General features: G+C 50.2%; 1 protein-coding gene across 2 annotated transcripts in view; it reads left to right on the top strand.

The window, feature by feature from the left end:
* The window catches only part of MYO18B (myosin XVIIIB), a 218080-nt gene extending 201413 nt beyond the window's left edge, over positions 1–16667 (top strand). For both annotated transcript variants that reach the window (XM_068563218.1, XM_068563217.1), the window contains exon 42: positions 15491–16667. In XM_068563218.1, the coding sequence (XP_068419319.1) occupies positions 15491–16667 (1177 nt within the window). The remainder of the gene's footprint in view (positions 1–15490) is intronic.
* Positions 16668–23186: the final 6519 nt, after the last annotated feature.

The following is a 23186-nucleotide window of genomic DNA, read 5'->3' as shown; positions in this document are numbered from 1 at the left end:
GACCACCGGATTATTTAGTCCAATTCTCTCATTATATAAATGGGAAAAACTGAGGTCTGCAGAGGGAAGTATCTTACCTAAGCTTATAGTAAGGATTAACCCAGAGTTCAGGTGCCTTGACCTCCAGCTTTATAATCTGTAAATCCTTCTCCCTTTTAAGAACTTAGAATATAACTGAGAAGGCTACAGTCCTCTTGGCCACCACCCCAACCTCAGTTCCCTTCCCAAAGGTATCCATCGTCTTCAGTTTGGTGTGTATCCTTCCACATCTTTCTCTGTGTATTTGTAAACATACATGTACTTGTAGCAGATACATAACATTTTTGTGGGCTTTTAAAACACATAAATGGTATGATGTTATTTTATGTATATCATGCTCTACCTGAATTCTTACGAAGTGCTTCTTTCCCTCAACAATATACCGTGGAGATCTCTCCCTATCAGTCCACATAAGTCTATCTCATTCTTTTACATTCCTGCAGAAGATCTTAGAATGATGCCATGGGTTTATTAAACTGCAATCTTCTTGTTTCACTTTTATTTGAGTTCAGGATATTTGCTATTAACCTGTAAGCCTTTAAAAAAAAAAAAGGCACACATCCTTATGCACGTGGGCAAATGATTCTCTGGGTCAAAGGGAATTTGCATTTTAAACTTGACTAGATGCTACCAGATCATCCGGGCGTTGTTTGTGCGAGGAGGCAGGATAGCATACAAGGCTCCTGTGTGCTCCCGCATCCCCCGTATTCCCTGGCCCATCACAGGCCTCAAGAAATGAGTCCCTTGGGCATTTCCAAATTTGACTGAGAAAGAAGGTCACTCTAAAAAGAGAAGAGAGAGAGAAAGCAGTCTTCTGCCAAAAAAATAAAAGCATTCCTTGTATTATTTATAAGGGGATGTCAGCTCAAGAGAAATACACCTAGAGCTTTATGATTTCCAGCCCAGGAATCATGCAGCTGCCGCTGATAAATGCAAGAGCTTTTGGTGACGGAGACGCTAAATGACCTCCGTGGCCCCCGGGGAGGAAGTTCATGAGCTTGGTGGTGGCAGCCACGCTTGGCTCAGGAGTCTCTCTTGACGGCCGGCTGCAGGTGGTGCCAGGGCGTCCAGGGCTGGTATGCTCTCCCCGGCCCTGCAGGGTGCCTGGCCTCTCCCTCCTGCCCTCCAGGCCATTGCCCTGCCGGAAGAGTGCTCCAGGAAAGGCTTCTCTCCTCTCCCCTCTGGGCCTCACAGCACCTTGGGCTTTCCAAGGCAGGTCCAAGCCCCATTTCTGTCTAGACCCCCATCCCCACGTCCCACGGAACCCCAGCCTTGGTCACTCACACAGTTCTGCAGGGTCCACGCACTGATGGGCATTAATTGAACCAGCTGTTCAGATGCTGATGTCTTACCACTGGTCCGTTGCTTCTTTTCATTTTACTGGACAGTTACTCCAAACCATCCTGACTTTCCTCCGGCCCTGATTCCTCACTCTAAGGAGACACCCTAAACCCCTGGTTCATTCAAAGAAAAGAAAATCATGGTCTGAACTTCTGTGGTGTCTATAAATCCATCTCTCTCTGCCCTCGTCTTCCCTCTGGTCTCAGAAGATAAGATCCAGTCCTGTTCAAGTCGAATCCGTATCCCGCTGCCCCCTCTCCCCTGCAGCGCGCAGCACCCCCTCTCTCTCCTGCGTCCTCAGCTTCTGCCTTTCTGCTTGTCCTTCCTCCACAGGTTATAAGCACCTGCGGGTCCTCCCCGTTCTAACTGTGTCCTCACCCATCACCTTTCCCTTCCCTTTGGAGCCAGGCTTCTTCACAGCGAGGTCCACATGCACCGTCTTCACTCACCTCACGTTTCTGCCTCACTTTCCTCCAGCCCTGAGCCTGCCCCCGCCACTGAACTGAAACTTTTCTCACCGCGTCAGCGGCTCCCAAAGGGGCACACCAGGGGACATTCTCCAGTCTTGATCTTTTTCTGGACTTCTCTCCTGCACTGGCCTCTGTCAGACACTTTTCAGAACTCCCTGCCTGCCTGGCCTTGTAGCTGTTTCTGCTCCTTGGCGTTCCCCAGACTTCTCCCCAGCCCCGCCAGTGCTGGGGATCACAGGATGCTGCTCTCACCTGCTGTTTTTCTCTCCACCTGGTCCCAGGCAATCCTCTTGTGATTTTAGCTCCCTCACCGTAAGCGGATGACCCCCAAATCTAGCCCTCCAGCTCTTACGTTCTCCCAGGTTTCAAACGCGTATATCATATGTAACCGCCTACCTTTAGAAGCTCGCCACCTGGATGTCTCCCTGGTGTCTGAACCCAGCGTATCCAAGGGGAGACTCCTCCCTTTCCCCCACCAGTGTCATCCGTATCATTTGGTGGTTCTGTCATCCACAAAGCCACCCAAGCTGGCGCCCTCGACTCATCTGAGGCTCTCATCCCTCTTGCTCATCCCCAGTCAGCTGATCCCTAAACCTTGTTTATTCTGCCCCTCCCCGCTTTAAGCAAATGCTTTTTTTGGGGGCTGGGCTGTGCGGCATGTGGGATCTTACTTCCCCAACCTGGGATCGAACCCACATCCCCTGTAGTGGAAGCATGGAGTCTTAACCTCTGGACCACCAGGGAAGCGGCCAAGCAAATACTCTTGACCCTTTTTACTTCTCTCCATCCTCCCTGTCAGCACCTTGAAGTCAGGCTACCATCATTTCTGTTCTAGACTCTGGCAAAGACCTTCCAACCCCACCCTCCTCTAGACCCTCCTCTGAGCTTCAGCCAGGATGATCTCTCTCAAATGAAAATCTGGTTTCTTCGGTGGCTTCCCGTCACCTACAGCAGGAGTCAGCCAACTACCACCCACAGGCAAAATATGGCCCTTGGCCTGCTTTTGTAAATAAAGTTTTATTGGATCAACAGCCATGCTCTTGTTTTTTTAAAATTTTACATATTGTTTATGACTGCCTTTGCATTATGATGGCAAAATCGAGTAGCTGCAACAGAGATCGTATGGCCCCAAAGCCAAAAATATATGCTATCTGTCCTTTATAGAAAACCTTTTGTGACCTCTGCCTTACAGGATAGAACAGGATGGAATTCAAGCACCTTAGTGGGCTTCCCGTGCCCTCTGCGACCTGGCTCTTGTCTGCCTCTCTGGTCTCATTTCCCTGTATCTTTTCTTCATGCTTTGTGCCCCAAACGGTTTATGTTACTCCCTCATACGCTGTGTTGTTTCCCACCCTTGGTCCTGTGTCCATGGTTTTTGCTCTGACTGGACCCCCTTCCCATGTTTCTTCACTTTATGAACTCTTATTTGTGACTCAGCTCAAGTGTCACCTACCTCAGGAGACTTCACCGACTCCCTGGCTGGGTCACATGCCCCTCTGCCGTGGTTCTGCAGACCCCACGATTCCCTCTCCCATAGCACTTTCCATAATACGTTAGGATCATCTGTTTGGGTGTCTGTCTCCCTCATTGGCTGTGAACCATTTAAGGACATAAGCTTTCTCTTTTCCTTCTTACCTCAGCACCCACCATGGTGTCTAGCACATAGTAGGTGCTCAATAAACATGCATTGAGCAAATAAATGACCAGTGGATGGAAGTTAGATGGCCTCTCTAATCACTCTGATAGGGTGATTAGAAGGATGACGCTGATATGAAGAGCCAAGTGTGGCTTTGCCAGACGGGGTAACTGTCTTGTATCACAGAGCAAGTTGCTAGCAGCATGGAACGAGGATTTTTGGAATATAGTGGGGGAACCTGATGGTCTGGGGCTCCCTCTGTTGGGGGGAGGGATGGGGAGTGTTCAAGTGTTTGGGATCCCCATTTGGTAGCCTTGGGAAGTCCAAATAAAATTGTATGTATCCTGGTCAGAGACTTTATTTATCCCTCAATTTCAATGACCGATCTGTCACCACATAATTAGAGATGCTGTGATTTGAATTTATTACCAAACATGGCTCTGCACTGTTGCTATTGGACTTGTACCATATTGCAGTGTGAGCGTGGAGATTATTGTATAAATTATTCTCACTCACATAATCATCGTGATTTTAATTACTGTGTAATCTTCGCTAATTACTGTTGTACGTATCATTTGCTTTGGTACTGATTTAACACAACTGCTTTTCATTTGGCTAAAAGACGGCATTACAACTTTTCCTTTTTCAGGGAAAAATTTGCTTTCTGTAAACATTTGCAGCCCCATACTCTTGGCTTGTGGTTCTTAGTTTAAAAGCAAAAGAGGGACTTCCCTGGTGGCACAGGGGATAGGACTCCGTGCTCCCAATGCAGGGGGCCGGGGTTCGATCCCTGGTCAGGGAACTAGATCCCACATGCATGCTGCAACTGAGAGTTCGAGTGCCCCAACTAAGGCGCCCGAGCCACAACCAAGACCCCGCGCCGCAAACAAGACCCCGCTCAACCATATAAATAAATTTTTTTAGAAAAGCAAAAGATTTAGACACCACCATCCTCCTTTGATCAGTCCCCGTGGATTTTTATGTAGGATAAGGCTGGCTTGAATCAGTAAAAAGGTCTAAACTATAGGGGGTTTTTCGTTTGTTTTTTTGTCTTTTTTTGGCTGCGTTGGGTCTTTGCTGCTGCGCACGGTCTTTTCTCTAGTCGCGGCGAGCGCGGACTACTCTTTGTTGCGGTGCGCGGGCTTCTCATTGCGGTGGCTTCTCTTGTTGCGGAGCACGGGCTCTAGGTGCGAGGGCTTCAGTAGTTGTGGCACACAGGCTTAGTTGCTGGGCGGCATGTGGGATCTTCCCTGACCAGGGCTTGAACCTGTGTCCCCTGCATTGGCAGGCGGGTTCTTAACCACTGAGCCACCTGGGAAGCCCTAAGATATTGTCTTTCAAATAAAGTTGTATTACTTTCAAGGAAATGCAATTACTCTACTGCAGAAGTGGGGGCCATGGATGGGTCATGTGAGACCTGCTTAAATGATTAGATAAGACTCGTTTGTAATTAGTTCATTAATTATGTAAATGTGAATGGATGATACTTGGTGTTAAAAACAGCTTGTTCTCAAAGTAGGTTAAGCATCCGACTGCTAATCTTATTTCAATAGCACACTTATTTACTGGTCTCTGCATTCTTAGAACCAGAGCTCAGGATCATTTTAATCCATCCTGAATGTACTTAATGAATGAGCCTCTCATGAAAATGGTTTTATGTCTTCCTAGGACAAAAGGGTTCTTTTCAGTTTTATCAGTATTAAGAAGATTAGTGCGCAAGATGTGGAAGCTGGAAGCATGGAAATTTTCAATGCAAACATACTAACCATGGACCCAAGGCCTGAGCAAGTGAGGAGCAGAAGTCTGGCTCTGTCCGGGGTTTATCTTTGGAGCCAGCATCACTCTTGGACAGGCTTCCGTGGGAAGGAGGGCTGTTTTCTATCCAGAGCTCCAGGTCTTATACGGTAGATCTGCAGATCTTTCAGGAATTTTGAGGCTCACCTAAGTTAGATGCAAGTTTGCATAAAACCATTTGGATTAATCACTGATAGTTCAGAACATTCTTGTCGTATCTGTGGTTCTCTAATTGAGCTAAACTTTTGTTAAGTAAACTTATCAAAACATACATACTGGAAGCTGTATCTTTTGAAATTTTCAAAAATTGGTCATACCTTTCTAATAACTACCAAAATCGAAACCAGACCGTTGCTAGCCCCCTTAACACCTTCTTGTATCATGTCCAGTCATGACCTCCTCCTTACTCAAAGGTAACCACCATCCTAATTTCTGCTCTGAATTTAGATAAGCCTATTTTCTGAAACTCTCCAATGCCTTTAAGTTTAAATTTAGCTTTTCTGTTTTTCCTAAGTAGCAGTTTCCTCTGATACAAGCTAGACTATCAAGCTGGATGCTGAGTGAGACTTTTCTACTCCTTTTGCTCAGTAAACATTTCTTCCTTAGTTTCCATGCCCAGGAGGACATGAAGGGTCACTCGTACTTCCCTCCAGTCATACGTGGGTGAACTGCCTTCCCCTCTAGACTATAAGCTTCTTGAATGCGAGGTTTATTCACCTCAGTGTCAGCAGCAGCTGGCGTCATGGCACTCAACAAATGATTCTGAATGGCTAGAAGGAGGAGTGGATGGATGGGTAACTTCCGTTCGCTTAAAGCTGCATTTTTATGATGAACTGGGTGCTGTTATGAATAAGTCAGAGATTTTATGTGGTTATTGCCATTGTACAGTACTCAGCTGAGCTAATGTCTATGCATAGAAAGTGAAAGAAAGCATTGAAAATTTATTTAAAATCTGTTGAGCCCAAGTTGAATCTCTAATCCGATTTGATTACTTTACATACCCAGTTTGTTCTTTCAGGACATTGTGGAGGTTGTATCAGAGGGCAGGCTCAAGTTTGAGAGCCAATACTTTCCCGTCTCATCAGATTGTGAACCCCGGAGGCTCTCTCCGTCTCTGTTTTTCCAGGGGGACAATGAGGGGTTCAAACCAAATGTGGTTCCAGCTCCCTCTCAATTCTGAAGTTGATAAAATTCTCTAGAAATAAAACCAGGCTTTGGATTGGGTTTCGACATAGGAGGAATCCCCTCTAGGTTGTGTACTGGAAGTTGGTTTTGGATCTCTTGGTTTGAATCTCAGAGAAGTGGGTTTGGCTGACCCGTAAGTGGGGCTGCTGGGGTCTGAATGAAGCAGCCGGATGAGGCAGATGGAGCCTTTTGTCCCCTCTTTCATTCCCACGATCCCTCATCTTTCTATTCCTCCATTCCTTCACTCTTTCCACTCCACGCCCTTCCCTTAAGGGACTCTTCTAGATCCTGGGAATTCATAGAAGAAAAATACAGTCTAGTTCAGAATTAACAGTCTTGTTGGGAGTTATAAACAAGTAAGCAAACAATTATAGGATAGAGGCTGGGGGAGCACAGGGGCTGTAGGAACCAGAGGAGACCCCTAGCCCAGCCTGGGAGGTGGGCGAAGGCTTCTGGAGGTGGCTGCAGTGGGGCTGAACATTGAAGGGCGAGTAAAAATGTTTGCTTTTCTTTTTTTTTTTTTTTTTTAATCACTCAGAATCACCTGTAAAGTGTCCTTTCCTTCCCCTTTCCCTCTCTCTCTCCTTCTTTCTTCTTCTTCTTTTTTTCTTTTTTTTTTTAAACAATGAAGGTGTCTGGGCACCATCAACTCTGCTAGCCTCCACCTTAATTTGACAATGGTTTTTATTTTTCATATTGACTTGATTTCTATCTTTACCTTCCTCTCTACTTCTGTCTATATCTAAACACATTTTTTTATGCCCAACAACGTGAAAGTAAGTTGAAAACATCATGACAGTTCTCCTTAAGATAGTTTCACATCTTTATCCTGCGAAGAAGGACGTTTCCTAACTATTTGCACCATTATTGCAGCTAAAAAAATGAACAAATCCACTGTATCATCCAAGATACCAACAGTCATATTAACCCAATTGTTCTGAAGTTGTATCACTGTACTTTTTGAAAGAAGAATCCTATTAAGGGCACTCATTGCATCTCCTTGTTCTGTTTCTTTGGGTCTGTCTCTTTTAAAAAAAAGTAAATAGACTATTTTTTTAGAGAAGGTTTAGACTTACAGAAAAATTGAGCTGAAAGAACAGAGCGCCCATATTCCCCCGTCTCTGTCTTCTTACCCTCAGTTTCCCCTCTTATTAACATCTTCCATTAGTCCTTATTCTCTTTTAAACTAGAATGGTCCCCTTACCTCCCCGCCCCCATTGAAACTGATTTTTTTGGTAGAGTTTCAGGCATGATTCTGATGGCAACTCTGTTCAAAACCCACTGGTCCTAGTACCTGGTGGCCAGTAAGAATGTGTGGGTGAGACAAGGCAAATTCTGGTGACCCACAGGAGATACGTGGGCAGGTGTCCAGTGAGGGCAGTTAATGGGTCATTTTTTTTAAGTGTCAAGGCCTCAGCACCTGCTTAAGATCAGAGAAAACAGCACGCAAGGCTTAAGAGTTATCTTGCCTCATAGAAACATTATACTATAAGGAATATAGGGTATTTACAGAGTCTACTTCCTGACTCAAGTCTCTGCACCTTCAGGCCAGAAATAAGCAGGCAGAGGGCCTCTCTGCTGCTTATTCCACAGCTTTCCTGCTTGCCATCAAGCAGGCCTCCCTGGGCATCACACCCCCGTGGCCTCCTCCTTGCTTCGAGTCTTTCCCTTCAGCCGAGTGGCCTTTCTAAGCCCTAGTGTCTCTGCCTGTGAAATGTAGACATCAGCCCTTGCTGGTCCGGGGTTTTGAATAAGCTAATAGCTGGCAGGAGGGCTCTTCTACTTGGGGTGTCTTCCTCAACCCCTCCCACCACCAGATCCCACCCCTCTTCCGAAAGCCTGACTGCACCCTGCCGCCTCCAGAAAGGCTGTGCCCTCACACCGCAGCCCCTCGCCTCTCCCTTGCCAGCCTCCTGCCACGTTTTACACTCCACGGTTCACAGTGTACCTGGAGTTGCTCGCACTGCTGACCCTTCTGCGTGGGTTGATCCAGTGTCCACACCCACAGTGTGCCCTCCGAAAGGCTGAGGCAGCCCGTCTCCTACTATGAGGAGCTTAGCTGAGCGTTGCATTGATACAGAGTCAGTGAGAGTGAGGTGAGAGCCTCGGCTCTGCTCCTTCCTCTCCATCTGCCCTTTGAGCCTCCATTTCTTCCTCTGTAAAATGGAACAGTCAAAGGCAATAGCGGGCAGCAGAGTAGAGTGGTCAGGACACGTGAATCCCGAAGCTGGATTCCTTAGTTTAAATTCATGTTTCTCCCGTTTATTCCATGACAAATTACTTATCCTTCCTGAGCCTCATTTGTGAAATAGGAAGATTATAAGAGTTGCTGACTTAGAGGACTGTCATGAAGATAAACTTGAATAACGTCTGCAAAGCCTAAAGGCGCAATATACAGTGGCTCTTGTGATGCAGAATTCACCTGCACACTCTAGGGACTTAATAAATGTCTCGTGTTTCCTACCGCATCAGGCACAGTTTTGGGCACCATGTCAGCTTCTATTACAGACCATCAACTGCTATGTGGGACTCGGTTCCAGTACCTTCAGGCCATCTTCAAAGGACATCTGGTTTCCCATCCAGGCCTCGATGTTAAAGAACATCGATACATTTTTAATTTCCTCTTTAATTTCAGGGTGTCGATGAAGAATTGAGGGGGGGTGATAGCATGTCTTTTGGGATGATTCATGGCGTCATTAAATCTGCATCGAGTTTCCTGTAGTTACCGTTGGCTCAGGCTCTGCTCAGACTCAGACCTGGGAATTCTGGTTTTTATTGTGTGACTGTGACTAATACCAGTGAAGCCAGTGTCTCCCTGACTTGGGCCTCTCTATGTTTTACTCATTGTGTCTCAGTGGATTTTGAGCAATGTATGCGTGTAGACATGAGTTCAAGTGGTTGAGGTTTCCTCTTAGCTTTCTACCTGGGGGGTGTGTGATGTTGTGGAAGGACAAAGCAATGGCTTCAGATCTGGCCAGCCAGGGTTCAGATCCAGGCCCTGCCACTGAGCAGTGTGAGCCTCGAGCAGATGGCTTCTCACTGGTGAGCCTCAGTTTCCTCATCTGCAAGATGGGGTGATCATCCACATCCTGATGAGATGATATATACAAAGTACATGCATTTTTTTCTTCACCCAGTATTCATGGAATGTCTACTGCTATGGCAGGCACTAGAGAGAAAACGATGGAGCCGCATTCACAGGATGGCCTGTCAGGGGAGGGGGTGTGGCCCAACTTGGAGACATGTGTGTCAGCAGCTGGCTTGCTCTGAGGCTGAATAGACCACTTGGGTATCCTCACCCCTTTTCTGTGCTGCTCAGAGCAGGCTCGGACATAGGAATTGTTTATTCTTGAACATCTGCCCTCAATCCTCAATCTAATCTAACCTAATGGGAGGGACCATTAATTGAAAAACAATCATTAAGATTTTAAACATATATTTATTAGTAGTAATGTTTTGAAATGAATAAGTAATATATATGCAAGTTCAATTGCACCAGAATCCACCTGGCATGAAGAGCTGGGGGCAGGTGGAGGTGTACATGGGCTACGCTCATGTGTACTGACTGTCCCGATGACGTACGTTGTCTCTGTGAGGTTGGGAGTTACTGTTCCCACTGTCACAGCGAGGCTTCACAAGGTACCTGGCTAGGAAGAGACAGAGCTAGGATTTGAACCCAGGCCTGTCTGCTTCCTGAAGCCCGGATTCTTAGCCTTGCAGGTTAGAAAGAGTAAAAATTCCAGCATTTCTGCATGATCATATCCTGATTTATCTAATAAGCCTTCATACATGTTGAGCCACCAATACTTAGAGAAAAAGAAATAAAAGGAATCCAAATTGGAAAAGAAGTAAAACTGTCACTGTTTGCAGATGACATGATACTATACATAGAAAATCCTAAAGACGCTACCAGAAAACTACTAGAGCTCATCAGTGAATTCAGTAAAGTTGCAGGATATAAAATTAATACACAGAAATCTCTTGCATTCCTATACACTAACAATGAAAGATCAGAAAGAGAAGTTAAGGAAACAATCCCATTTACCATCACCTCAAGAAGAATAAAATACCTAGGAATAAACCTACCTAAGGAGACAAAAGACCTCTACTCTGAAAACTATAAGATGCTGATGAAAGAAATGGAAGACAACATGAACAGATGGAAAGATATATCATGTTCTTGGATTGGAAGAGTCAATATTGTCAAAAAGACTGTACTACCCAAGGCAATCTACAGATTCAGTGCAATCCCTATTAAACTACCAATGGCATTTGTCACAGAACTAGAGCAAAAAATTTTTAAATTTATATGGAAACACAAAAGACCCCAAATAGCCAAAGCAATCTAAAGAAAGAAAGATGGAACTGGAGGAATCAGACTCCCTGACTTCAGACTATACCACAAAGCTACAGTGTTCGTATATATTCTTTTGTTCATCAATTCACTTAATGGACATTTATCAGATGCCTACTATGCGCCAGAGGACTCAAGGTCCACTCATTCATCCAACACATACTTAGTGAGCACCTACTATGTGCTAGGGCTCTGGCACTCCACTCATTCACTCAACAGATGTTTACTGAATGCCTACTGTGTGCTCAGACACTGTTCTAGGCACAGGAGTAGAGCAGTGAATGCAACAGACAAAAACTCTTGCCCTCCTGGAGCTCTCTCTTATCTCCGCAACATTGCAGGGTTGACCTGGTTTCCCCCCCCCCATTGTACAGCTGAAGAAACTGAGGCCTAGAGAAGTTAGGTGACTATCCCAAGGCAAGTGAGTGGCTAGTGAGTGGCAGAACCAGACTAGACTCCAGGGGACAGATGTTACCTGGTAAGGTGACATCGGAGACACTGTTAACCCTGTATCACATCACAGAGTGTGGAGGAAGTTTCCAGAGAAGGGTGCTGCTGGCTGTGGGGTTGGAACCCCACCTCTGCTACTCCCAACTGTGTGTGCCACCCCGCCTCACTGTGCCCGGAGCTCACAACTCCTACCCCCCAGGGTGGCCGTCGAGGTTATAAACGGACGTGGCGGTCAGCTCCGTGCAGGCAGGTGGCCCACCCGCTTGTTCTCCCCTGTATCCATGGCAGCAGCACCGCGCCCAGCACACAGTAGGTGCTCAGCCAGGGGTAACTGTTTCGGGCCCAGCCTGGAGCCTGTGTGGCTGGATGCCCAGGAATGCTGCTGGCTCCTTATCAGGCAGGTATGCTAGAAGCCTCTTCCTGTTGGGATAGACTGAAGGGCAGGTGCAGAAGTTCCCAAGATGTTTCTGGAGTCCCTTCTCAGAGAATCACAGTGCCCTCGCCTAGGTCGTGTCTGCACCCGTCTCCCAGCGACTCGGAGCACCTCCTGTGCATCACGACTCTCCCTGGCTGAGGCAGGCACAGCAACGTCTTGATTAGCCACCATCCGTCCGTCACGCGATGCCAACGGGAGTTCCACCTGAGCTGAGCCGTCCCGTGAGGACAGCTGGGAAAAAAATGAGTCTTCCCAGGCCCCTGGAGGAAGACAGGGGAATGTGCTTGAAGTGTCCAGAGCCAGGGCAGAAACGGAGGGGATCACCGTGACCCAGACAGCAGAGCTAGAACCCACACCCTGAAGCTTGCAGGAGGGCGTCTGCATTCAGATTCAGTGCTGTGGTCTCCACACAGAAAGGAGTGGATGCAGCAAACTTCTCCCTTGGAGTGGTGGAGCAGACAGGAAATAGAATAAGATGCTGCAGAGGCGTGGGTGGATTTCTGAGTGGTAAACCCAGGAGGCAGCGCTCAGCCGAGACGAGGCTTCTTTCTCTTCTTCTCCCCCACCCCTCCCTTCCCCATCTCCCCTCCCTCCCGCCTCACCCTGCCCCCACTCCCAGTCCTCTCTGCCCTCCCCCGCTGAGTCTGCACTGCTTGGACTCTGTTCTGGTTTCAAGCCCACCGGCTGAGGCTCTGAAGGCACCAACCAGACCACTCCAGAAGGTGGGGCCCTGCCCACTCCACCCCACGACATCAACATGGGGGCCCCCAGCAGGGCTCCGTGATCAGTAGCTGGTGGCAGCCAGGTGGGCCCTGAGCGACTGTGCCTTCTGGAAAATGCTGCTCCTGGTGGGCCTTGGGGAAGGCGGGCACATCTCCGCTGGTCTGGCGCAGCCGAGGTCCCCCGTGGCTCCGGCCCAGCGAGCCTGTGTCCTCTGCGCCTGGACAGCAGCACACGTGGGCTGCGACCTCCAGACCCCGCTCCTGGGCTGCTGACGGTTTCGTGTGCCCCTGGCCCGTCCCACCTTGTGGTCAGAGATGAGGAAGGCCGGTCCTCAGCTGCCAGCCCACACCCCATCTGCGGCCCTCCCCTCTGTCCCCCTGGCCTTGCCCTCAGCCTCCCTCTTCCTTCGCCACCTCCATCGCCACCGGTCTCTTCCTCTCCATCCCCCCATGCGTTCTCACTTCACCTTCTCTGTTGTTGGTCCCGCTTCTACTTCTCCCCACTTCTCTTCTCCTACCACTCTTCCTCCTCCCCCTCCACCCTCTCCTCCTGTAGCTTCTCTTCCCTCCCTGTCTTGGCCTCTGCAGCCAGAGGGGAGCTGGGGCGAGTGGGATGGCAGAGTCCCAGGAGGCCCGGCAACAGGAGCCCTGGGTGCTGCCACCCCCACGTGACAGATGATGGAGGAGACTGAGCGCCCAAGACACATTCATCACGTCCGCCTCCTTTCAGGGCCAAGACAGGACGGAAATGACTTCTGTCAGCTCTGCAGCAGCCCAGTGCCCCTGGCAGCTCCAAGCTGTTTATTAAAAAAAAAAAAAGATGAAGAAAAGAAAGAAAGAAAGGCATGCGAATGCCATCTTGCCATGTGTTAGGGGAGCGATTCTAAAGTGATGATGTTGACAAACACCCCTTCAGGTCATCACACAGGAGCTCTCCAGCTCCCTTCCTGGCCTGCGTCCAGCTGTGACGGAGATGGAAGGTGACAGGCAAGAAATAGGAAGGGAGCAGCTACTCTGGGCAAATTGCGAGGCTTTTGTTTGAGCACGTGGGGGCCAGCCGTTGCCGGGAGTGATGGGACTCAGGGTCACCTGCCCGTTCATCCTCCTGCCCACTCCTCTTGGGACTTCACGTGAGGCTTCCGTGGAGCCCAGTGGTGAGTTAGGCTCCAGAGACCCAGAGGTTGTTAGTAGTAATCGTAATGAGCCCTAACAACTAATTATTGATGATTAATAGCCATTCATTATCGATTATTATTAATCATAACTGTTAACCATTATTTGAGGAGCTAGGTGCCCGGCACGGGGCCCAGGGCTTTTCGTCTCTCCACTTGATCTCCCTGTGAGATCAGGACGGTGACCTGGGCTAGGAGGAGGGGGAAGGAGTGCATCCAACGAAGGGAACTGCAAATGCAAACCCCGGAAGCAGGAAGAGCGTGGCCTGTCCCAGGAGACCCGTGTGGCTGCAGCAGAGTGAGCCAGGGGCTAACTCACAAGACAGGAGGTTGGGGAGGGGGTCGGGAGCCTGAGCCCCCTGGAAGACTAAGGATAGTGAGGACAGTGCGTGATGGAGGCAGCGCATCTACACGCCTACCTTGGGATCCATCTCCTGGTCTCCTCACCGCCCCCAGACTGTGACATTGACCCTCTTCACCTAGCTGAGCTAGGGCATGAGGAGGGACAGATGAGCGCAGCCAGTCCTGTGCCTGTCACTCACGGAACCTTTTCACAGAGCACCATCGCCACGGTCCTGGGTCAGGGGAGGCAGCATCAGAAGAGAGAGGCTTATGGGATGGTAGGAGCTCAGGAAGGCAGTGCCTAGGTCCCTACCCAGGTCCCTGAGAAAGATCCCAATCCCCTACCCTATCTGTACTCTCCACTCCTGACATCACCTCCAGGGGCCATGGGCTTGGCTTCTTCTGAGACTGAAAAGCCCTTTGGGTCACTGTGGTCAGCTCTTTTCCTTCTCAACTATCCTACCTGGTCAGGGGATGGAGAATGGTGATAATCAGACTGTGGTGAGCAGGACACCTTCCTCAGTCTTGTGCCGGAATTCCAACCTTTATGCGTAGGAGGCTGGCTCTTGTAATCATTCCTGTCGTGACAGAGCAGCAAGCAGGGGCTAACGGCTGAGAACCTGCATCACCATTGCTCCCACCTTCTTCAGGCTGAGCCCTGGCCCTGGCTGCCACGCCCAAACTCTGACATTTGGCGCCCCTTCTTGCTTTTCTATAAATTACAGCTTTGCTGGTGTGTGGGAAGGAGGTCGTTTGTCTTAGAGGAAGGACAAATAGATTTTATTTTTTAAAGGAACAGTGGATGGACTCCAGTCTCTCTCCTTTAAGCCCTGCTTTTCGTTTTACAGTCCATAATTTTGCCCCACTGCGAGATTCCCACTTTTCAGAGGCAGAGTGGTTTTGGCTCAGCTGCTGCAAAATGCCTCTGCCTGGCAGTCCCAGAATAGAAAGCGTCTGTCCTCTTGTGTATAGTCTTGGTTTCAGGTTGATTTGATGTAAATGTTTCCCTTTTGAAGGACCGTATTTTTTGTTTGTTTGTTTGTTTGTTTGTTTTTAATCCCACCCCCATCCCATGAAACAATCAGGGATTGCATCTCATTCAGACGCATATTTGGGTCACTGGCTCTAGCAAGCTCTGCTTGGTGGGGCTGTCCTCCGGGCTCGGCCCTAAATAAATAAATAACCTCCCGTAGGTGCCCCTGAGTCTTCAAGAAGCAAATTACCTATTTCACAGCAGGCTGTGTGGTGATAGGTCCTATCATGTCAGAGACGATGCCTCGTAAATCTGAGTCATCCGTCAGAGGTGCAGTTTTAATCTACTCAGACGTACTTCGGTTTAATTATAGACAGAAATTGCATTTCAGAAAGCGACGAGAAATCATTTACACGGCTTGAGTCTGCACATTAAATCACACGGTTCGTTGGAGGGTGCAGGTGGGGTCAGCATTTCCACAGAAAAATAGTATTAGTGCCCGCGCTCTGGGGCTCAGTCGCACCGACTGTAGAGACGGCACGATGTCTGCTGACGGAGGGTTTCTTCTTGGCGCAGGATCCAGGAGGAGGCCGGCGACGGGGCCCGGGACGCCCACGGCAGGACCCCGGGGGACAAGGTCGCGTCCCCGCTCTCCCTCCGCCGAGGAAAGTACAGCCACTTCGGGGACGGCGAAGAGTGTGGCGTCCAGAGAAAGCCCCCGGAGAGGTCGGGCACGCCGTCCTCCTCCCCGAGTGGAGACGCGTCCCCGCGGCCCAGGGACAAGCTGCCCAGCCCGTCGGCCGCCCTGTCGGAGTTCGTGGAAGGGCTGCGGAGGAAGAGAGCGCAGAGGGGCCGGGGGTCGCCGCTGGGCCTGGAGGACTGGCCCACTCTGCCCATCTACCAGACCACCGGGGCGTCCACGCTGCGGAGGGCCAGGACCGGCAGCGACGAGGGCGCTCTGGCTCTGAGGGCCGGGGCCGAGTCTCCCCTGGACGCGTCGGCCGGGCTCCTGCGGTCCACCAGCCTGAAGTGCATCTCCTCGAAGAGCGTGGGGGGCCCCAGCCCGCCGCCCGAGAAGCTGAAGACCCGCTTCAGTTCCTGCGAGTCCCTCCTGGAATCGGGGCCCGGCTCGCGGAGGACCCCGAGCTCCCCGACGGCGCTTAGGCGCTCGTTCTTGTCGCCCACGCTGCGCCCACGGAGGCGCTGTCTGGAGTCCTCGCTGGATGATGCGGGCTGTCCGGACCTCGGGAAGGAGCCGCTCGTCTTCCAGAACCGCCAGTTTGCACACCTGATGGGGGACCCCCTGGGCAGCGACCCATTCAGCTGGAAGGTCCCGAGCCTCAACTATGAACGCAAGACCCAAGTGGGTTTCGATGACTTCCTCCCGGCCATCCGGAAGCCGGAGACGCCTACGTCCTTGGCCCGAGCGGCCAGAGATGGGCAAGACGGCTCACAGCGTTCAGGCGTCCACTTTGAGACGGAAGTGGCCGACAGGGGCTTTCTCTCAGGGATCACCACCGTTTTGAAAAAGAGCCCGGAGCCCAAGGAGGACCCCGCTCACCTCTCCGACTCATCCTCCTCCTCCAGCTCCATCGTGTCCTTCAAAAGCGCCGATAGCATCAAGAGTCGGCCGAGAATCCCACGGCTGGAGGGTGACGGTGGTGAGAGAACATCCCCCGAGATCGAAGAGCCAGGGGCGGGGAGGAAAGCGGAGGATGTTGAGAGCATCATGAAGAAATACCTACAGAAGTAGGAGCCAGCTCAGGTAACAGCGCCCGGCTGCCCTGTCCTCCTGGGGGGATGAAACGAGGTGGTCCACCCAGGGCTGGCAGCCTGGAGGCAACCGGCTGCTGCTACTGCTTTTAGGTTTTCACTGAAATAATGTGTTGCTATTTATGCAAATCATGTGTTGCTGGTAAATGCAAAACTTATCAGAAGCCCTCACTAGGTGCCACCGGTTTCTCTGCTCTTGAAAATACAGACCCGTCAGAAAGCGTGAGGGTCCTGTGGGGGGCGGGGGGGGGAGGGTGCTGAAGGAGGCGCTGGGCTTTTAAAGTTTTCCCACCCTTGTCCTGTTCTCTTTCCAGCGCTCCTTTCACCTGGTGCTGGGGGAGCCGTGGAGGCATCTGTCCACACAGTGACGGGAGAGCCCGGGTGGATAGGGGGAGGGTCAGGCTAGCGTAGGCGAGGCCTTGATGTTAGTGAAGTCCAACTCTTGCATTAAATGTGTAAAGAGAAACTGGGGCCCTAGAAGGGGGAGGAAGGGACAAGTACAAAGGTCACAGAGTGACACTGTGGGAGCAGCAGTGCTTCCCTCTGCCTTCTCCTCCCCGTCCCGATCCTGGCACTTCTCTGCAATAAAGGTAGGAAGAGACATTCGTTGCTAATAACAGCTCCAGTTTATTGAATGTGTTTATCAGGCAGTCATTTGGTGCCCGCAGTTACCCCAAGAGGTGGTGAGTATGATTTATTCCCATTCTACAGGTTGACAAACTGAGAATCATATAGGTTAAGGCACTTGTACAGAATCACCCAGGCAGAACTGGGATTCGAAACTCCGGAGTCCCCACACTTTTGTTGGTGATACTTTTTCTTAGGTACGTATTCCAGGCCTCTTTGTGAGTAAACTCGGAGCCACACTTGATGGAGCTGGGTCTTTAAAGGGGTTGCCTCTATGGAGGGCAAACTGAGGCAGAGCTTAGAATCGTACATCTAAAGGGGAGGATGGAGCTCACAGACTCCAGCCTCACTCTTGGACAAGTGAGGAAGACCTCAAGATCAAGGTCACCCAGTGAGTCTACCGCCAACCCAGCCACGCTGACTCCCAGTCCAGTGCTCTTTGCCCTGAGGCCAGGCTGGCCCCTGACTGCCCCTCGTAGGGCATGTTTCAGACTCCAGGGCACTGAGTGTTCCGCTTCACGGCTCCCGACTGAAATGCAAAGCCCCATGAGGCAGGCCAGGAAGCAGCGGAGGGGGAGTTAGAGCCTCCCTCCGGGTTCAGACGCGATGCAAACCCACAGCCCGGTGGCGGGCCCCCCCCAACCCCGGCGTCCGTAAATCTCCGTGTCACTGAAGCTCAGAACTCACAGCGGCTCAAGGCTCAGGTGGTCAAGTGGTCGTGCTCAGCCCACACCTGGCTCAGCCACCAGCCCTCCTTCCAGAGGCCTCCTGGGCCCAAACAAGCCGCACGTCCTGTCACTTTGAGAGTCACCCTCAGCCCATCAAAAAGCCATTGCCCCTTCCACGGAGATGGGCTTGGACTGTATCAGAGCAAATTAAATTGACTTAACATGGCCTTCTCTCTGCTCTCAATTACTGAGGAGAGATCTGATATTCATTTACATTATTATGCTCTCGGGGACACAGAACGCAGTTTCAAAGGCCAAGTAAAGGGCACACGTCCCGAACGGGAACAGTGCTTAGCAGACGTCGTCACAGAACGTCTTGTCTCTGCCATTTTTTTTTTTTAAAGCTCAGCTCCCCTTCCCCCCTCCCAGCAACGCTCGCTGTGATAATGGAGCGCCTGCCTAAAAATCTCCGCCTTTGACTTGCATGCTGGAGTCTTGAGCTCGACAATACAGCTCCATTGCCCACGATACAAATGCGTTATGGGATTCGGAACCACTCAAGCCCCCAGAGCTCAGTTCTTACCTGTAACTGCCGAGCTATGCAACCTTGCTGAGCGTCTGTGTTCTCAGCTGGAAAATGGGGGTAATAATGCCAACTACCCAAAGTAGCATTGTGAGTGGCGTGTGAATCAGAGACCCCAGCCCAGAGCACTGCCCCGGCGGCCACAGTGCATGTCAGGTACCTGCACTTGGAGATGGTGGCCCTTCAGGATGTCTCTCAGGCTCCCTCCACTCGTTTCCCTTCTGCCCCCCTCCTATCTCATTCCGCTCAGCACATCGCTGCAGTAACGCCACCTGGGAATATGGGCTCCAGGGGCTTCCACCCACCAAAACACACTCCCCAGGCCCCATTTCTCAGCTCTGACCTGCATTTGTTTCCAGCCTCCTGCGACACACTGCCCTCCTTGAAGACTTCCCGACTCCATGACTTTCCGGAGAGAGAGACAAAGACCAGCCAGGCCTCCCCGGGGGCCTCGAGTCCACAGCCAGTGTGGCCGCCCTCAAGAGGCCAGGGGGGCCCAGCAGAGGCACATCCCATGGGGCGTGGGGCTCCCAGCATGCTAGGTCTGTACCAAATAAAGTGTTGGCTTCTTGGCATCTGGGCTTTCTCTCTATTCTATGATCATGTTACCTAGGACTCTGGAGGATTGATGGGGTGCACCTTGGGGTAGAAGGGTTCCGAGGAAGGGAACCAATGCAAACTGTTTGTAGTTTCGGGTGCACAGTGCTATTTCTTTCCCTACGTGTCTACATGCAATGGCCTTGCTCTCTTCACTTGGCCAAGTCCTGCTTAAATGTCACTTCCTCCAGGAAGTCTTCCCTGATACATCAAGCTGAAATAAATGCTCTTTCTCTCTTCTCCCTTAAATCCCATGCTTCTATCATATTTCCCTTGTCTATTTACATATCTACATCGTGTGTAGATGTGCAGGCATTCAAGAAATTTTGATGAATGAGTGACTGAACAAGCAAATGAACCATGGAACAAGTCAGTGGCTCATACACCCAGAATACCTGGGACACACTGACATATATGCATCTCTACAAATGTCCTCCCACAGCAACATTCAAGAACTTGTGACCCTCTGTTCCCACAGTCCCCTGTACACCTCACATACACAGCCTACCATGCACACACAACTATGCACGTGTACCTAAAACTACACTCACAAAGGCACACTTACAGCCTGGACACCTGCTTTATCAAACATCCTTGAAGTGTCAATAATCCTAAAACTATAGGCTAATAATGTTTATTGATCACATACTGTGTACTGACCGCCATTTTAGGCATTTTACACAGTGCATCTCACTCCAACTTTATAAAGTCCCAAGAGATAAATCCATTTATTTTTTCCTATTTACAAAGGCAGAACTAGCTTATGCCCACGTTCAGGTAGCCAATGCTGCTTCTCCTTAAGTTCCCACTGGCACAGACTCCACGTCCTACCCCACATGTGCCTCTATTCCTAGGGCCCCTCTGGTACAGCCAGTCACAGCTGCCATCAGGAAGGAAAGTCCCTGTTGGGATCACTGGTGTGTTAATTTGCTAGGGCTGCTGTAACAAAGCACCACAAACTGCATGGTCTAAACAACAGAAACTTACTATCTTGAAGTTTTAGAGGCTAGAATTCCAAAATCAAGATGTTGGCAGGGTTGCCAAAGGATACTCCTTTGGATACTCCTTTGGAGTATCTTAAGGGACTCTCTCTTGGCTTTTATATGTGTCAGTCTTCCTCCTGTGCATGTCTGTCTCTGTGTCCAAATTTCCTCCTTTTATGAGGACACAGTCATAGTCACAGCCAATCAACCCTAACCTCAACTTGATTGCCTGTGCATAGACCTTATCCCCAAATAAGGTCACACTCTGAGCTCCTGGGGGTTCGGGTATCTTGGGAGGGGGTGGGGGACACAATTCAAGCCATAACAACTTACCAGTTGGCGCTCACCCCAAGAAGGGGAGATCTCAGCTCTGACCATCCTCGCCAGAGGTTGTGGGTAGAACTGGGAAGAGGAGGAGAGATGGGGCGGGAAGGAAATTCACCGGATGCCCTCCCTGGAAGCCCTCACCATCTGCCCGTCTCTCTGGTGGAGAGAGTCAGTGGAAGAGTGGACTGTGTTTTCTCAGATGCAGGAGCGTTCTCCCGCTTGGTGAGTCTGTAGACAAATACATCATATATTTATATGTATTTAAGGAACATCCCCCACCAGCCTGCCATGCACAGGAGTGGCCCCAGCTCACCGGAGAGAGCTGGGGCACGTGGAGGGGACGTCCGAGATCTCTGCAGGGAATCAGAGGTCCTGGCAAGGAAGAGGGTGCTGTTCAAAAGCTTGCCGACGTTTGGGTGTGGGGTAAGGATGGGAGCAGACACAGCCCTGTGTCTTCCTCCGGTGGAACCCATGGAGCCTTGGAAAAACCACTTCCCTCACTGGGCCTCAGTTTCCTCATCTCAACGGTGGGAATACTAGTTATTAGAATCTAATGGGATTTGGGCATGGGAGAGTGTAGCAGGCTATACTAGTTTGCTAGAGCTGCTATAACAAAATACCACAGGCTGGGGGCGGGAGTGGTGCCTAAACAACAGGAATTTATTTTCTCGCAGTTCTGGAGGCTGGCATCCAAGACCAAGGTGGTGGCAGGTCTGGCTTCTGAGGCCTCACTCCTTGGCTTGCAGACGGCCGCCTCCTTGCTGTGTCCTCACGTTGTCATTCCTCTGTGCCCATGCATCCCTGGTGTCTCTCTTTGTGTTCAGGTTTCCTCGTCTTATAAAGGAGCCCAGTCAGAGTGGATTAGGGCCCAGCCCAGGGGCCTCACTTGAACTTAGTCACATCTCTAAAGGCCCATCTCCAAATGCAGTCACCTTCTGAGGTTATGGGTGTTAGGACTTCAACATATGAATTTTGTAGGGGTCATAATTCAGCCCATAGCACATGCTATGCCAGAGAAGGTGACCGGTTAGTTTATTAATAATGATCATTATTATTAATATAGTGATCAGATAAATATGTCCCAAACTCCCAGCTTGGTCCCCAAACAAAAGCAATAGTGGAAATCAGGAATAGAGATTCTCACTGCCTTCCTGGCATTGGAGTTTTGTAGACATTTTTAGGGCCTGGAACCTGTGTGTTTCCATGTGCTTCTCCTCCTGTGCCAGCAGGATTACTTATCCAGCCAATATTTGTTGAGCACCTGCTAGGCACCAGGCACTGTTCCCCACACGGGGAATCCATGGAGAGCAGGTGGAACCCCCACCTGCTTTTCTGGAGGCAACATCCTCGCCGGGGAGACAGACAATGAGCAAGAAAATAAATATGTTGTCAGAGAGTGAGAAGTGGTATAAAGGAAAATAAAGATGAAATTATCTTGTAAGTTTCCTGTTAAAATTTTTCTGGACGTTTATTTTACAGAGTACCTTTTGGTAAAGAAAGGAAGCCATCATTTTTCTTCAGTCGTGTGAGTGATGCATTCAAAAAAATTAAACCCAGATAACAACAGCAAAGCTTTCCTCATCGTGCATCAGGAAACAGAAATCCTGAAGATGCTGTTAGAAATCAATTCAACATTCTAGAAGGTAACCACTGTCCCCCTGCCTCTCGAATCCCCCAACCTAACACAGCCTGATGCGGGAGATTCTGACCCAGCTGGGTCCTCCTCCCTGCAAGCTCACTCCAGAAATTCTAGCATGGATCCTGGTGTCCCATCAAGCTCAGCCCAGGACCCAGTGCAGTAAGCACCGTGCAAGCCTTCACTTCTTCGACTTCTGCTACCCAGGGTAACTGGGTATTTTGAAAAATCAAATGCTCAGGAAGCACTTAGCACAGTGCCTGGCACGTAGCCCGCGGTCCACAGTGGCACCATTGATCTTTGGGCTCAGAAACGCTTTTCCCTGGTGCCCAACTCAGAGGCTCCATCTGCACGGCTGTGTCCTGTGTGGTTTCCCTGACATCATAACCAAAGTCATTTCAAAGGTGAGGGTGTTGCAGGTCTCACATCCAGGTGGGTTGAGTGGCCGCCCCAAACGTTTCCTCTTGTTTCCGGCCCCGGGGCCGTTTTTAGCAGCATGCCCCGGTCTTGAAACGAGCCTGGACTCTCAGGACTAGAAGAAAGCCTCAAGGTAATTTTACAAGCGAGGAAATGGAGGCTCAGAGAGGGAAAAGATCTGTCCCAAGACAAAGGTAGTTCTGAGTTCAGAACTCAATTAACATTTTCTCATTTAATCAATATTTATTAATCTTTCTACCACCCCATGTCCAGGGCACTGAAGATAAAGCTGAGACTAGGATGGCCAGAGGGCCTACCTTTGTGAAGCTTGTTGTTTACTGCAGGAGACAGGTAATAAACTGGGAGATGTATCCATCGGCTGGGCCCGCTCACCTGATGGCCCTTCAGTAGCCTACCTGCTCCAGGTCATCCTCCCATGTCCGTCCCATCCCAGCCCTGCCCAGAGCCCTCCCCAAGCCAAGAGAGACCCAGCCCTGTCCCAAGCCCCCTGGCTGTCTGCACCGTTCAGGGCTGAGGAACTGAGGTTTCGCATCCTTTCCCAATCCCAAGGATTGTTAAGTGGGAAGAACAGGTGAGGGAAGACTGTGGCAGCTGGGGGACGTGGGTGCTGGAGGGTGCTGGATGTAGTCTCGGCAGCTCT

Source organism: Eschrichtius robustus, chromosome 14 (assembly GCF_028021215.1).
Source record: "Eschrichtius robustus isolate mEscRob2 chromosome 14, mEscRob2.pri, whole genome shotgun sequence".
NCBI lineage: Eukaryota > Metazoa > Chordata > Mammalia > Artiodactyla > Eschrichtiidae > Eschrichtius > Eschrichtius robustus.
Note: the sequence above shows the minus strand (reverse complement) of the source record. Positions and strands in the feature narration are given on the sequence as shown.